Genomic DNA, 14,646 nt, shown 5'->3' on the forward strand with positions numbered 1-14,646 from the left:
TGTCACAAAGTTTGGGGTATGTATAGTTATGAATAAAATTACATTTGAGAGAATAAAGACGAATAAAACCCAAACAACCAAGATATAGCTTTCACTGCCGCATTTAATCTTACGTTCCTTTCTAACTTCTCAATCCTCGTACACCATTACCACTAACGAAAACTCTTGAAGGTCCTGCAGAATGTTTACTTTGTTTCTTTGAAGCAGTATTTTCTTTTCCTGTATTAGTACTACCAGTTGATAGTTTACCTCTGCTATTACTTGACAGAGAGAATTTAGATAATGTACCTTGTTCGTGTAATATAGGGAATTTCTGCGTAGGATTGTCGGTGTTGATATCGGCTTTTTCTCCTGTGGTAGATGAGGATGTTTTACTTAATCGTTTAGTATCGCCAATATTCGTATTGTTATCTGTAACTAAAGTTAGAGGTCTCAAACCTCTTTTTTCAGCTACGCTGATCATCTCATTATTTTCTTTAGAACGATGTCCCAAAGAAGATTGCGACCTAAGTTGAGGCAACTTTGAATTCCTTTTATTCAACTCTTCGACCAACTTCAATTCTTTTCTACTTTTTTGAGCTTTCATCTTGGGTGTTTGAAGCTCTGAGATTGCAGAAGTCGAGGCGGATACTGAAGATGCATCAGAATGCAAAGTTTCAGTAGATCTTTTGGGTAGTAAAGATTGAATTGGTGGATGTGCATTTATAATTGGCATGGATTGTTGTCTTATCAAGTTGTGGCTGTTTTGTTGATTTAAGATATGTAAGGGTGGTGGATGTGGATGTGACAATACTGCCGCGGTTGTGGGATAAGCAGGTTGTCTATATTCAATAGGTAATGCAGGTACAGGTGGTGCAGGACTATCATTTATATTGGTGTCTGTCATTGTTGTCGTTGTCGTTGTCGTTGTCGTTGTTGCGGTATAATCACTTGTTGAATATGTATAATTAGTTGAAGAGGATCTATCAGACGCTCTTGAATCCCTTCCGTTCAATGGAGGTGAAATTACAAATTCTGCTCTAGTCGGTGTATCCATTGCCATGACTCTTTCCATTTCTTCTAAATCTTCATCATTTGTCATTATACTATGTGATATCGACATGGATACTTCTGATGTTAAATGCGATATTATTATTGATGGGGCATCACTCGATTTCGAGATTGTTTGCATTTTTAAACTTGATTTAGAATTCTTCGATCCAGGTGTAGATGATCCTAAAGCTAAAGCTAAACGCATGTCTTCCAAAGCAGATTGAGAGAAAATAGCTGAATTATCATTATCATCGACTTCATCATGTCCAGCTTCTTGATGAACACCATTAAGTATATTAGATCGATTGGATATTGACAAAGTAGGTTCTTCAGTCATTTCAGACACTCTTGATAAAGAGGGTTTATGCTTTAATGTTGGATTGGTCATAGTGGTAGGAATAGGTGGTAAATCTATCCCTTCGTTATCATTGTCCTCTCTTTCTGCAATACTATCATCATGAACTGCGTTATAAGTGAGATCTTTCGATAATGGTCTAGATTGTATATCATCTATAGATTTTCTAACTTCATCTTGGAAACCACTTTCGTTGTTATCTAATTTAGGCAAACCGAACGAAGCTTTATGTGTGATTGTCTTCTTACTTTCAATCGTATCTAATCTACCTAAACCTAAACCCGTATTTCTTTGGCGCAGTTCACGTGAGAATGAAGTAGCAGTTTCAGCTGTGAAATACTCTGAAGGCATATTAAGGTCTACAGAAGATGAATATGATCTTGTATGATTGTGTTTCTTGCTATTACCATGCGGAGTTGATTGTTTGAATGAGGACATTCTGAATGAAGGCATAGTAGCATAACTTGAATTACCTTCTTCTTCCTCTTCTTCATCACGTGGGGTAGATGAAATTGGAGTATCAGATACAGGTCGCGGTTTTGATTTCACCGTATCTTGATCATGGTGATCGTTATAATGCGTTTGACTGGCTGGAGCAGAATGAGGTACTGGTCCAACTCGAACATCATCTCCTATCCTGATTGAAGGTACGAGTCTGGAATATAATAGGTCAGCCAGAGCTGACAAAGTTACGATACGACAAATACAACTTACCCAGGCAATACACCAGCAGTCAACCAGTCTAATTCGTATCCATTCACATTTTGACCTACTTCTTTTTCCTTACCTCTACCTTTATCTTTGCCGAAGATAAACATTGGACCATTTGACATTCTACCTCTTGTTGCTGTACCAATCTCGGCTGTACCATAACTTGCATCCACTTCATTAATATTCGAATTATCATTATCATTTTCACCATCAATTGAAGAATAATAAGAACTTGTAGATCTTGGATTTGTTAATCTTGATGATCTTCTTTTACTGACAGGTGGTTTTTCAGGTGAAGGTGCAATGATTGAAATTGCTATATTTGATCTTGCAGGTGATACTGAACTTAGTTCTTGTCTTAAATTATCATTATTATGATCAGATCTGAGAGAAAAATCACCATCGAGTATATCTTCAAATTGACCCAATTCAATCTCGTTTTCGTTGTTCTGCTGTTGCGGTCCGGGTTGATGATATGTGAACAAACTACTAGCTCGTTTAGCTAACATGGAAACAATTCCATTTCTTGAATTTTGTGCAGTTCTTTCATTGTTATTTTGTCTTTTGGTCGATTCTAGAACTCTCATTGCTGGAACAGGTTTTAACATTTCTGTAGCTCTTGAAATGAAACCACCACCTTCTATGGCATGTCCACTTTGAATCCAGACATCACCTGATCTTCTTGCTAGAGTCTTTCTCATATTTTCATCAGCTTGTATATCTTCAAATGTTAATCCGCCACCATAAACCGTATGTCTTCTATGATTACTTTTGTTGGTAGGTGTATGAATAAAAGTTGTTAAAGAAGGTTTAGGTTCAATCATCTTTTGTATCGTAGGTGAAGAAACATTGTTCAGATTTGATCTTGATATTGATGCTCTATTAGGTGCAGGTGGAGTCAATTTAGGTGAAATCGACAATGGTAACGATAATTGTGATTCTGATCTTAATGCTAACGATCTATGAGCTGTAGTTGAGGTGGTCTTTGTGGAGCCCTTTTTGGATCGAGCTGAAGAAGTTGATACTGGTAATGGTCGATATCGAAGGAGATAAGACGTAACAGCTAAGAGTGGTGAAGGTAAAAGAATGGATACAAGGTAAAGTATTATAGCCATATCGGACGAACCACCAATTAATAGAGGAAGCGAAAGTGCCTATTCATGGACCAAAATTGCGTTAGCTATGTTGTATACAGCGGAGCTAAGAATTGTTGATCTCAGTCAAAACTTACATAACAAATGACAATACTTGAAACAGCCAAAATACCAACCCCTTTACTACCTCGGCCCCAATCCTCTAATGCTTTTTCTTCGTATTCAACTTGTACCCAATCACTATTACCTAAAAGTAATTCCATACTGTCTTTACCTTGAATTTCAAACAAAGTGGAACTTCTAGCTAAAGTTGGAGTTGGCGGTAAAGGCATATCTACAGGCATAGGAGGTGGAGGAGGAGCTCTTCTATCTTGAGTCGATATCAAGTTCAAATTCTGCGTTCTTGCTGTTTTACGATCAGGTGTTTTATAAACATTGGTATGTAAAGTAAAACTTGATGTTGAAGGACCAGGACCAGGACCAGGACCAGAGGTATTGTTGACATTATTTTCTGATCGTAAAGCGTTTACTCTAGAATTTAAACTAATTCTTGAATGTAGATTTTCAGAAGAGATTGGATAACTAGTTAAACTTTCGAATCCTCTTGGCGGTAGAGGTTGAAATGGATCAGGTGAATAATCAGCTAAAATTGATCCATCAATTATATTTGATCTCATTGCTGAACCAGGTGTACTTGAAAGGGTATTTGTATAAGTCGTACTATTACTTGTTTTAGGTAATTGTTTGTTAATTTTAGTTTGACCAGGTCTAGGTAAATTTGGACTTCTACCATCATCATCATTGTTATTATCATGGTCATTAGATAATGGTAAATTGATAGGTGAAGATGATCTATTTCTAGTTATGACCGGTTGAGGCGAAGTTGGATCTTGGAAAGTGGTGTTAGCAGGTGAAGAATTAGGAAATGACCAAGCAGAAATTGATGAAGGTGTATTTGTAGGTTCACTTAACCAAGATTTATCATTGATAACTTCTTTCGCTGCTGATCCTGATATATCATTACTATCATTACTACTTGTGGAATGTTCAGGTGTAACTAAAGTCGTAGCTGATAGAGTGAAATTTGAACTTGAACCGTTATTACTAGTATTTTGTGGTAAAGCAAATGAAGCTGATGCAGCAAAACTTGAATTAGATTGTTTTGATTTTGGTGTTTTATATGAATCTTGAGTTATCCCTGTTGATACAGTTGCATTTGGTGATGAATAGTCAAATGATGAGACTGGTGTTGGTGGTCTGGCTATTGAATTGAGGGAAATACGCATTTATTAGCGTGTTATACCGTGATTTTGAGCTTTGCCAATTCAATGAAAAACTGATTAAAGAAAGTGAGACTCACAAGGTGTACTACACCAACTAGGACCTTCTCTCATCATTTCCAAACCTTGTTCTTCGGTTAAATGTTGTAAAATTTCTGTACTTATTCTATAAACAGATTCAGTTTCACCTGGTGATAAAGATCTTTCTCTTAAACCTTCTTTTTCATATAATGACATTCTTGATTCACCTCTTAATCTAATTAAACCTTCTCTTGGTTTCGTAATCATTCTCCATAAACCCACAAACCCGCTTGTTGAAATTATAATCAAACATAATGAAGTATAACCTAACATACAGTAATTCCCATAATTTGTCCATAATACTGAAGATACTACGATACCTAAACATGAAGTTATGATTGATAGAGGTAAAATTCTAGGAAATAATGTTGAATGTGTTATACCACCTTGTTTGAATATGAATTTTCTGATTTTAGATGTTTTGGAAGATTGATGATATCGATTATATAATGTTGGTTCTGATAATATAGTAAATAAAGTTAACCAAGTTAAAGTGGTAGGTAATAAAATTAAACTTGTTGCTATTAATCCCCAATCATTTATATTCTCTCCACTTGATGAATACGTTGATAGGAAGGACCAGCCAGTTGCCAAAGATATCAAAGCTTCTGTTAGGAGTATTAACATTAAACTACCTCTTACACCTAATCTACTTATAATACTCCCATCTTCATACTCTTTATTACTTTTGGTGTTTTTCGGGTTGTAAGAAGGTGAATTTGGTCTAGAAGGTAAATTGAAAAATTCTCTAGGTAAATTTTTTGATTTTTTTGGATGTGGTATAATTTCTGATAATTTCGTCAAAGATGGTGTTAAATTTGAGAACAATTTTAATAATGGTGTTAGATGGTATAATGTTATAATCAACAATAAAATGAGTGATGGTATGGGTAAAGTCGAGAGTAATATTGAAGGTACCATTGTAGTGGTTGTATGTCCGTTACTCAAACTGACTGACTATTCATAACAGGAAACTGTTATTAAAGAGAGAAAAAAAGAGAGTGTAAGAGATTGATGAACGAGTGTTATGACTCACTTATGATTTAGTTGAAACTGTTTCTTTTGTAGATGGAAAAGAGAGTGTAGGAAGAAAAAGAGAGAGAGTAATTAATTTGTCAATAAGTTGGTAAATTTTGTTGTTGAGTAGAAGAATTGTAATCTTGATAAATTTGTCGTTATTGATCTTTTTGTTTGAGATTGTGATCTTAATGAAATCGTATATTCGTTTGTTCGTTTGTTCGTATACTATCGTGACCCATTGATTCGTGCTGTGCTCGTTATATCGTCATAGAATGATTTAATCGTAAGTATACAGAAATAAACAAGATATTGCTTGTTTATTCTTCCCAAGTAGGTGCAAACAATCAATCAATTTGTATTGATAGAACCGGATTGTCACGTTGAGTATCGTATCATTCACTGCATTTACCTCTTTGTTTTGTTGATACTTGACTGTAGAGTGGTGTTGATCGAATCTAAAAGTTGTTTATTTTCAGTCAACGTAGAATATCATTCAACATAACAACCAACCTGAGTTTAGATACTCCGTCACTATCACTCACCTTCTCAGGGCCATCATCCATCATCCTCGCTTTGTCCTTCATCTTTCCACTAACCTTAAGGTACCATTTCGTTTCCTGTAAATAATCTGTTGTGTGAGACAATCGCTCGGCAGATTAGTTTCATGTCAATAAAAGTCCAGATGCCCTAATGTATTCAGATCAGAAAAAACTCAGATACAGATAAAATATCATACAATGATATATTCTCAAGTAAAGACAAATAATAAACGAGTAAAACATATATATATATATATGTAGATTCGATATTAATCCCAAAGAAACTGTTGATCCAAAAATTAAATATTGTCCTGACTAGATTATACAACTTGATTACACCCTTTTTTTCTTCTTTTCTTCTTTTCTACCTCCTTGCTTTTCTCAGTAACATCTCTTCATCCAATCTTCTGGCCTCTTCATCAGCTTCTTCAGGACTGATACAACATTCAACTTCTTTACTACCATCACCAGAAGAAGAGGAAGTACAACTTCCATTTTCACTTTCCTCAAATTCTTTCCTTCTTCTAGCCCATTCAGCTTCGCTCAATTCACTGTCTCGATTAGTTGGGAAAGAAGTTTTGATTGGTTTTACATCTGGTGATGAAGATAGATGAAGAGATAAAAGATAAGTGAGATGTCTAGCAAAATCAACTAATTGGAAAACCAATCTACAACAGGCAAAAACCAGTCAGTTGATTGTTTTAGAAGAGCTCGCAAAGACGTCAACTTACGAGTGATTAGGTCCAATCCAACTAGATTTCGCTTTAACAAAATCGTACGCATCTTGCATTGATCTTATCCCACCTAAAATATCAGGCATTGCACCTATGGCAGCTAAAGCCATTGTATAAGCTATAGCTAACGTAGCAGATCTTGATACACCACATTGGCAGCTGATAAACATGCAAATCAGTTAGCTTAGTTCATCTGAAAGTCCATAAAAAAGGCTACACTTACTGTATCAATATGGGTATACCATTTCTTCTACCATTTTCCATCCATTTGATAGTTTCCCAGAAACCCCAAATTTGGTCAATTCCATTGGATTGACACGGGTTAGGATCTAGGATATCTGTTAAATTTGCTAAATCAGGTAAATCTGCTAAGCCTAATTCACCGTGAGACCATCTAATATGACAGTATTCAATTTCAGGTCGTCGGCTACTTGAACCGTCTTGAGAAATAATGGTAGGATAAGTGGTAAGTTTCATCTTCTCTTTACCCTTCTCTTTACCCATGTTTGACCAACCTGGTACAGAAATCGATGAAGATGGATCGAATGGATCATCGACTTCCTGTGCTACATTGATGATCCTTACTTTCGAGCCTGATGATGCGTATGAATCGAATTGGAAAACTGATTCTTCGGTACCAAGGAAGATACCAGGCAGTATTTGGATAGGTCCATCTTCATATGGTTCCATTTGTCTTTGGGCTGGATACTGATAATAATCGTTTAATGGCATGGCAAACGTGAATGCAGTAGGTAAAGGAGGAGATGTGGACGGCGTAGAAGAGCTTGATGCAGCGTCGGATTCAGTGGAGGTAGATGTAGTAGGTGATGAGCTGTCATATGATCGTGATTGAGATTGGGGTGAAGCCGTTGTTGGTAATGCGTATCCTAGCGAGCTTAATCCACCAGAAGTTTGATCGTAATTCGTTACTGTATTACTTTCGGTAATAGGAGGAAAAGTTGTAGTACCAAATGATGAAGAGGAAGTTCTATCTTGTTGCTCAGGTAAACCTAAAACTTCAGCAGCAGTATGACTTCTTGCTCTTCCCTTGGTCTTCAATCGCATTGTAGCATATGGATGTAAACTGTTACCACCTAGGCCTGGAGTCGGAGGTGGTTGATCATCATTTCCAGGTGGATTCGTAATTAAGCTCAATAAACTTGGTCTGCGATTACCATGAAATGTCGATCTACCTAAAGACATAGCTAAAGCAGGAGTTTTGGGTGGTCCAGGTGTATAAGGTGTACCGAATTTGGAATCTGATTCGGCATTTGAGAATGTAGGTGTAGGACAAACGGTCGAAGGCGTACTACAATTTGGTGAAGACGATGCGGAGGATGTTAATGATGGTAGATTTAATGATAATTTCTTTGGATTACGTTTCAATTGCATTACTTGTGGTAATGAAGTAGATGGTTTCGCAGGGGAGGTAGACATTTCGTTGATAGATGATGAGGAGGGATATGCGGAGATTGTTAAGCCAGGCTCGAAATTAAGTGAAGTGGAAGTATCTAATCTACCTAATTTTGGTCGACTTGCTAAAGCTGGTAAGGATGGCGATGGGTTGACACGGAAAGGCTGTAGTTGTATATTGATGACTCCTCCACTCATACCATTGTCTGATCCCATATCAATATCCATCTTTGCTAATTTCTTTGTTGTGAATGATGGAAGAGGCGTTCCCAAAGAGTTGATAACTCCTTTCTTACAGTCAGATGAACGATTGTTGACTCCTTTGGAAACCTCTTCAGCTCCGTTGTTCTGACCTATGTCTTCAGTCAAGACTGGTAATATATCGGACCGATTACAAAACTTTTTGAAAGGCCTTTGAGTGTTATTCGACTGATCTACAGGAGTTTGAACATCTATTGTAATTGATAAATGACGTTTACGAGGAGTGTTGGGATGTAAAGACGCAGATGAAAGGAAGATAGGTGACCGAAGTGGAATTGAGCTTTCAGTAGGAGTTGCTGGTCTGGATGACTTAGGGGTTGTATGAGCTAGATAAAGACAAGGGGAAAATGTCGTTGAAGAAGGAAGTGGTGATCTGACTAGTAGCATCGTTATTTTTTGTGTATTGTTTGAGACATGTAGAATTGGTTGATGGTAGATTCGTTTGTCCAGCGACAGATTTGTCGTTTGAAACAGGAATTCAATTAAAGGGAGAAATGAAATATGGAGAAAAGTTTGGTATGAATGATTAATGTAAGACCAGATTGAACGGAGTGACGTCGTTATTCGAAGATGAAGATCACCAGTCGAGATGGAAATATGTGAGTTGCATTCGATAATTCAGTTGAGGTAAGACAGTAGGTAGGTAGATTGGTAAATATGTTTGTAAGGATTATCAGCTTATATACTCATGATAAAATATGTTTGTAAATGGATATATATAAAGAGATTCGGAAGCCGATAAGGCATGAATTTAGAAAAGAGAAAAAGCGATACAAAAGGGGCAATGATGCTTAATCACAGCTTTTTTTGTGTTATGGATGGTAATGGAAATATAAGAAGATAAATGGACTGGATGTTTCTAATTCCATCAAATGATCAGTCGTTACAAGACAATGTCTCATTTAGTACTCCAGCATTCCGATCATCTTATTATCTAACATATATCATACTCCACAACGTAATCGTTTCAACATTGGTTGTATGGCTATTGTCTAGTAGTGCATGAGGTTGAAGAGTAATCTGATTCCTCTGGTCACCTGAACAACAGAATCAAAAGAAAGAGTGGACCGTTGTTGAGTGTTTGAAAAGTGAAACGTAGACAACAACATTGAAAAATGATTGAAGTTTGGGGGGGTTTGAGATTCAAGCAGAAGACAATAAGAGTGAATATGATGGGATTATTCACTTACCTGAAGAACCTATATCCTAATCATCCTTTCCAGAGTAACCTGATCTATAAGTTGATTTTGAAGTTTGGGGATGACCTTCTTGATGGATAAAGAAGAAACAATAACAGATATCGATGATAGTTGATCGTTGAACCTTTCTAATCGACTTGCAGCATTTAGGATTTTTTTGCTGTTAACCTCTTATTCGCTTTTGACAAAATGATGTGCTACAATCTTGTTTCTCCGGGCTTTACAAATAGGCTGTGTGAGGGATTCACTACGGTAAATGAAGATCCCGCATAGACCCACTGCTCTTTTGTTGTATTTTTGTTTCCTCTTGTGTATATTCTTCTACTTGTTTTAAACAATAACAAATGAGAATAACTACGCATTGACCTGTTTGATTGATGTTTTGGGTTTTGACTTTGTTGATGATTTGCGCCTCGGAACTAATCTGCGCTTTCACAACAGTACAATAGCCTACGCAGGTGTAGATAAGGTACTGTGTGTATATGTCTATGTGTGTGTATATAAAAGGTTTCTTGTCGATGAACAATGATGAATTGATGAAATTCAACAACTACAACTGTACATACCACACACAGGATGTTGCGGAGTCAAGAGGTTTTGTTATTGATTGAATTCAGGGGTAATAATACCGTAAGGGGACCAGGATCAGGAGGAGGAATTATCAAACAAAAAAGAATTACCAAAAAAAAAGCTAAGCGCGAATTTAACTGTAATTTACAGATTCCGCTAAATTCCTGCGCGTAGTTCAGTTTAGTCCAATACTTGAAACCAAAAGCTAATTACGTGACTGCGATACACCCAGAGTGTAGTCATCTACTTTGGTGTGATCCCATGATAACTCAGGTGTATAGCATCGCTTGGCTCAAGAGAAGAAAAGTAACGTGACGATCCAGACTAAAATCAAAGAATAGCTTGCGTATGAGAATGTTAATTTCAAGCATATTTCTTGCTGACACAACTGTACAAAATACGAACAAGGCTGTGCAATCATAAGGCTAATTTGTAGAGAGCACGTTCTGGACCTTTTTGTATCTTTTGATCGGAATGAAGCGTTATACTGTAGTGACTTTTGAAACCCTGATAATTTCATCTTTTCATACTGTTTTAGCACGAGACTAGCGAACAAGTTACGTAAATATGGTATGTAACCCGGTAAAATAATATATTATCGTGACGTTAAGTCAACTAAGGTAGATTTTTCCTGTACCGCCATATCGGCATTCGAATAATGATAAAAAATCTGGATCTTTTTGCATATCTTAAATCGCTTGTAAAAGATGATTTGAGACCCACCATGATATACCGCTCTGAGATCTAGCGTATTGGACTCAGACTGTACTGTTATACTAAGTTCAGACAAGGTGTCCTACATTCATTAGAGCTCAGGTCAAAGTGCCATCAGTATGGTTTCAGCAATTTGACTTTTCAAAACCCAGAAAGAAACCATAGACATCCTTTGATCTTGATACTCCTTATATGCTGAAGTGCAAACATAGGATGTAGAACTTTGTTTTGTCTGAAATAGTCTCAATGGTCATTTTAAAGGGGTAACGAGTGGGGTATTGATGAGCTGTTGAGAATAAGTGGATATATAATTTCCTGTCATTGGTAGAATAGCAAATATTAGAAGAGCGAAGCAAAGCAAGACAAAAAGTATCAGTAAATATGCCCGACATATTTGAGGATCCTCTAACACCTAAAAATGGGCTGTAAGTTGTCGTATCTGGTTATATGAACGTTAGATTAACTTGCACAGATATCAAGCTGATTACCATATCTTCCAAATTTACTGATTCAAAAGAACACTAACACCATTTCATCTATTCACATTACTAATCTCATCAATCTCACTATTCCTATCTTCAATGAAGCTTCCAGAACCATTAAAATCATTCGTTGGCATGTCAAAAAGAGCTTCTTTATTATTGGTTTGTTTGATGATTGGTCATTGGGTAGTCACAGGTCAAATGGATAATTATCAAAAAAAAGTTGAAAAAGCACATAAAGAAGAAAGAGGTAGATATGATCCTTTAATTAAAAGTAAAATTGATAAAAAGAAAAATGATTGGGTAAGTCTTAGAATGATAATTTCGCTTTATAGAAGAAGAGATGAAAGTTGGTTTATCTGTGAAACTTTTTAGGAAAACGCAGCTTCACATCCATCACATTTTTTAACTACTCGTGATGGTAAACCAAGATTATTTCCATTTCCTCTAGGTTTAGCAGGTGGTAAAGATTCTACCACTAAAAATAATTTATGGTGGGAAGCAGGTAATTCAGCTCATGTGTAAGTTAATGTATTACTTTAAAAAAATTGGTGAAGAAAATCGTATCGTGAAACTCAAAAACCAAAAAAAAAAGAACCAAAAAGAGATAGTTAGCTGATCAATGAAAAAATTTATTATTATAGGGGACATTATAATCAACGTGAAACTCCTGAAGCGAGAGAACAATTAAGATTGCAAGTAGAAGCTAAAGAATCTGCAAGACAGAAAAAAGCTAAAAAAGCTATTGAAGAATATGAAAGTAATAGAAAAAAATGGCAAAAGAGATTAGTACATTTGAGAATGATTAGCGCTATAATCATTATAGGTATTTGTGAGTTTGAGTAAATTAATTTTAAAGAATTTGGCTTGTCACAAATACATCCTTACAAATTGAGACATATTTATTATACACAATATTTCGTTGCTTATTATTTCGCTAAATTAACTGAGTTTGAATCCGCCTTTAATAGTTCAAAGAAAAGTCGCTGTAATTTGTTTAGCAGGTTTAATATACTATGTCTTCGCTACTGAATTAGCAGCAATGTTAAAATTTAAAACTGAAGAAGAAGAAAATAAACCAGCTAAGAAGCGAAAGAAGATCCCTACTGTAAGTTATCTCCTTCCAGTTCACATTCGTTAGTTAGATCACTGATAATTATTGTATTTGTGCGACCTACCTCACAATAGACTCCAGGTATGGCAATGACATATATATACGAGCCTGATGGTATTTCAATAAAACCATCCGGTGCTATACCGACTAAAGCGCCAAGTCATAGATTAATGACTAGTTTAGACAGTAGATATGCTTCTTAATACAACATACAAATGAGAAAGATGTTTTATCATATGTTTATGTGATGCATTTTTTCATTTTATTAATATATATATATATATATATATATTCTATTCTGACAGGTTGTTGAGAAAGCATAACACACAAAAAGGATAACTATATATATCATAGGTTTGTACAAGATAATTTTGATTCTGAAATTTGATTCTTCTCGTTCTTAAACGACTGATGAGATATAAGATAGATGATGATGATAAATTTGTTCATTGATGCACCTAGTCTTCTCTTATTTGACCCAAGAAATCTTTCTTGATGGTACCAATAGCGAACTAATAGAGGCCGAGACGATCAGCTTATATCCGTGGATCATCGGCCTATGAAGCTAATTTAGGTTTAAGTATACTTACAATATCATTTGCTTCTACTCTACAACCTACAATTTGCATTCTTACTTTGGTGTCTTTTTGGATAATTTCATCATTTGATCTGTAACATGGTGGTGAAGCATTTGGATCATATTTCATATCTGAATGGGTGAGCTATTGTTGTGGAAAAACACGTATTTTGTTTTTAATCAGCTCGCGCCCATACATCAGAATTGATTGGATTATATATACGGAAGAGAGCGAAAAAAGTTCAGAGATAATCGATCAATTACTACAAGATCATCCCGGCATAATCAACATGCCCCATATTAGAGGTCTGCTGTCCCTATGCATTGTGTATTCATCATAAATGGGTGTGGACGGATTGGAAAGGAGAAAAGAGAAAAAGCATGGGTGGTAACACAACTTTTGTTACAGATTGGTAAGATTTTCACTTACATGACATGAGACGAAGACTTGTAATGGACCGACCATAGCGAAGAAGCCCATCTAGACAGATAAGAGTCAGCTAAGGGTCTTACCACAAGAGTGAATTTCAGCTGATTTAACTCACCTTATTTACGTTGACGACTTTACCATCAACGACTTCGCCTTTGAAAGGTTTCATCACAATAGCTGTGTAGGTAGTTTTAAATTTTGCTTGACCTGTAGAGGGCATTATTTTACCTTCACCAATATCGGATATCGTTATCACTGATATGATATAACTGTTGAAATTGTATAGTCAGTTTATCGTACAGAGATGAGATCAAAAGCTGAATGTATAACTTACCCATGTTTACCACTACAAGTACCTTCGACATCTTCATATAATTTCTGTCTTAAATAATCTTCTAATTGAGCACCGAAATATGAAGGATGAAGTAAGATTGTATGTGTAAGTTCTCTCTATATATTATCAGAGGGAAAAAATACATATTTTCACATTTTTTTATGTCAGCGCGTGAAAATGACTTTTACACGGCATGAAAAGTGATTAATGATACCAACCAGGAAAAACATCCTGCCTAGTTTTCAGCAAAAGAGGAGGGTTCAAAGAAACCTCTTCACTCCCTCAACTACCCTAAATGAACAGAGTACAGACGATTTGGTGAAGAGGAGTGTATCTGGATGAGGTTATCGCATTTAGTTAATTCTTCCAAGTGACCAGGTGAAATATGTGACTATTATCAAAATGGTATACGAAAGAAGAAGAGAAGAAGTAGAGAAATGGAATGTTTGAGAATGTTAGAGTGTGGGATGTTAGCGAGGTGTCAGGTAAGGTAACTAACTTGTTTGGGCGTCGAATGTTAATTTGGTGAAAGTGGGGTGTTTTATATGAAGAGTGATAGGGGAATTTGTCTAGGGCGAGAAATCCACGTCATGAAGACTCCATCTGGCCTTCACGTGGCTAATTACGTTGCGTGTGTGTTTACTCTGAAACTTGGGAATGATACTCGGTCAAAAACATCAACAGTTAATCATGTTGATATATCATG

General features: G+C 36.0%; 4 protein-coding genes across 4 annotated transcripts; 1 reads left to right on the forward strand and 3 right to left on the reverse strand.

The window, feature by feature from the left end:
• Positions 1-121: 121 nt before the first annotated feature.
• Positions 122-5,474, reverse strand: L201_002204 (uncharacterized protein; the record flags this gene model as incomplete). Its single annotated transcript, XM_066217981.1, has 4 exons — positions 122-2,042; positions 2,102-3,252; positions 3,330-4,453; positions 4,553-5,474. 4 exons carry the CDS (start codon positions 5,472-5,474, stop codon positions 122-124), a joined length of 5,118 nt encoding a protein of 1,705 aa, XP_066074078.1.
• Positions 5,475-6,476: 1,002 nt separating this feature from the next.
• On the reverse strand, positions 6,477-8,907 carry L201_002205 (uncharacterized protein; the record flags this gene model as incomplete). The annotated part of the gene is made up of 3 exons (XM_066217982.1): positions 6,477-6,780; positions 6,844-7,005; positions 7,070-8,907. 3 exons carry the CDS (start codon positions 8,905-8,907, stop codon positions 6,477-6,479), a joined length of 2,304 nt encoding a protein of 767 aa, XP_066074079.1.
• A 2,477-nt stretch (positions 8,908-11,384) lies between these two features.
• L201_002206 (uncharacterized protein) lies at positions 11,385-12,802 on the forward strand (the record flags this gene model as incomplete). The annotated part of the gene is made up of 6 exons (XM_066217983.1): positions 11,385-11,428; positions 11,521-11,788; positions 11,861-12,006; positions 12,130-12,317; positions 12,457-12,593; positions 12,674-12,802. 6 exons carry the CDS (start codon positions 11,385-11,387, stop codon positions 12,800-12,802), a joined length of 912 nt encoding a protein of 303 aa, XP_066074080.1.
• Positions 12,803-13,057: 255 nt separating this feature from the next.
• Positions 13,058-14,170, reverse strand: L201_002207 (uncharacterized protein; the record flags this gene model as incomplete). Its single annotated transcript, XM_066217984.1, has 6 exons — positions 13,058-13,111; positions 13,190-13,321; positions 13,607-13,657; positions 13,722-13,875; positions 13,941-14,056; positions 14,159-14,170. The coding sequence occupies 6 exons, from the start codon at positions 14,168-14,170 to the stop codon at positions 13,058-13,060; spliced, it is 519 nt and encodes a 172-aa protein (XP_066074081.1).
• Positions 14,171-14,646: the final 476 nt, after the last annotated feature.

This window comes from Kwoniella dendrophila, chromosome 2, assembly GCF_036810415.1.
Source record: "Kwoniella dendrophila CBS 6074 chromosome 2, complete sequence".
Classification (NCBI taxonomy): domain Eukaryota; kingdom Fungi; phylum Basidiomycota; class Tremellomycetes; order Tremellales; family Cryptococcaceae; genus Kwoniella; species Kwoniella dendrophila.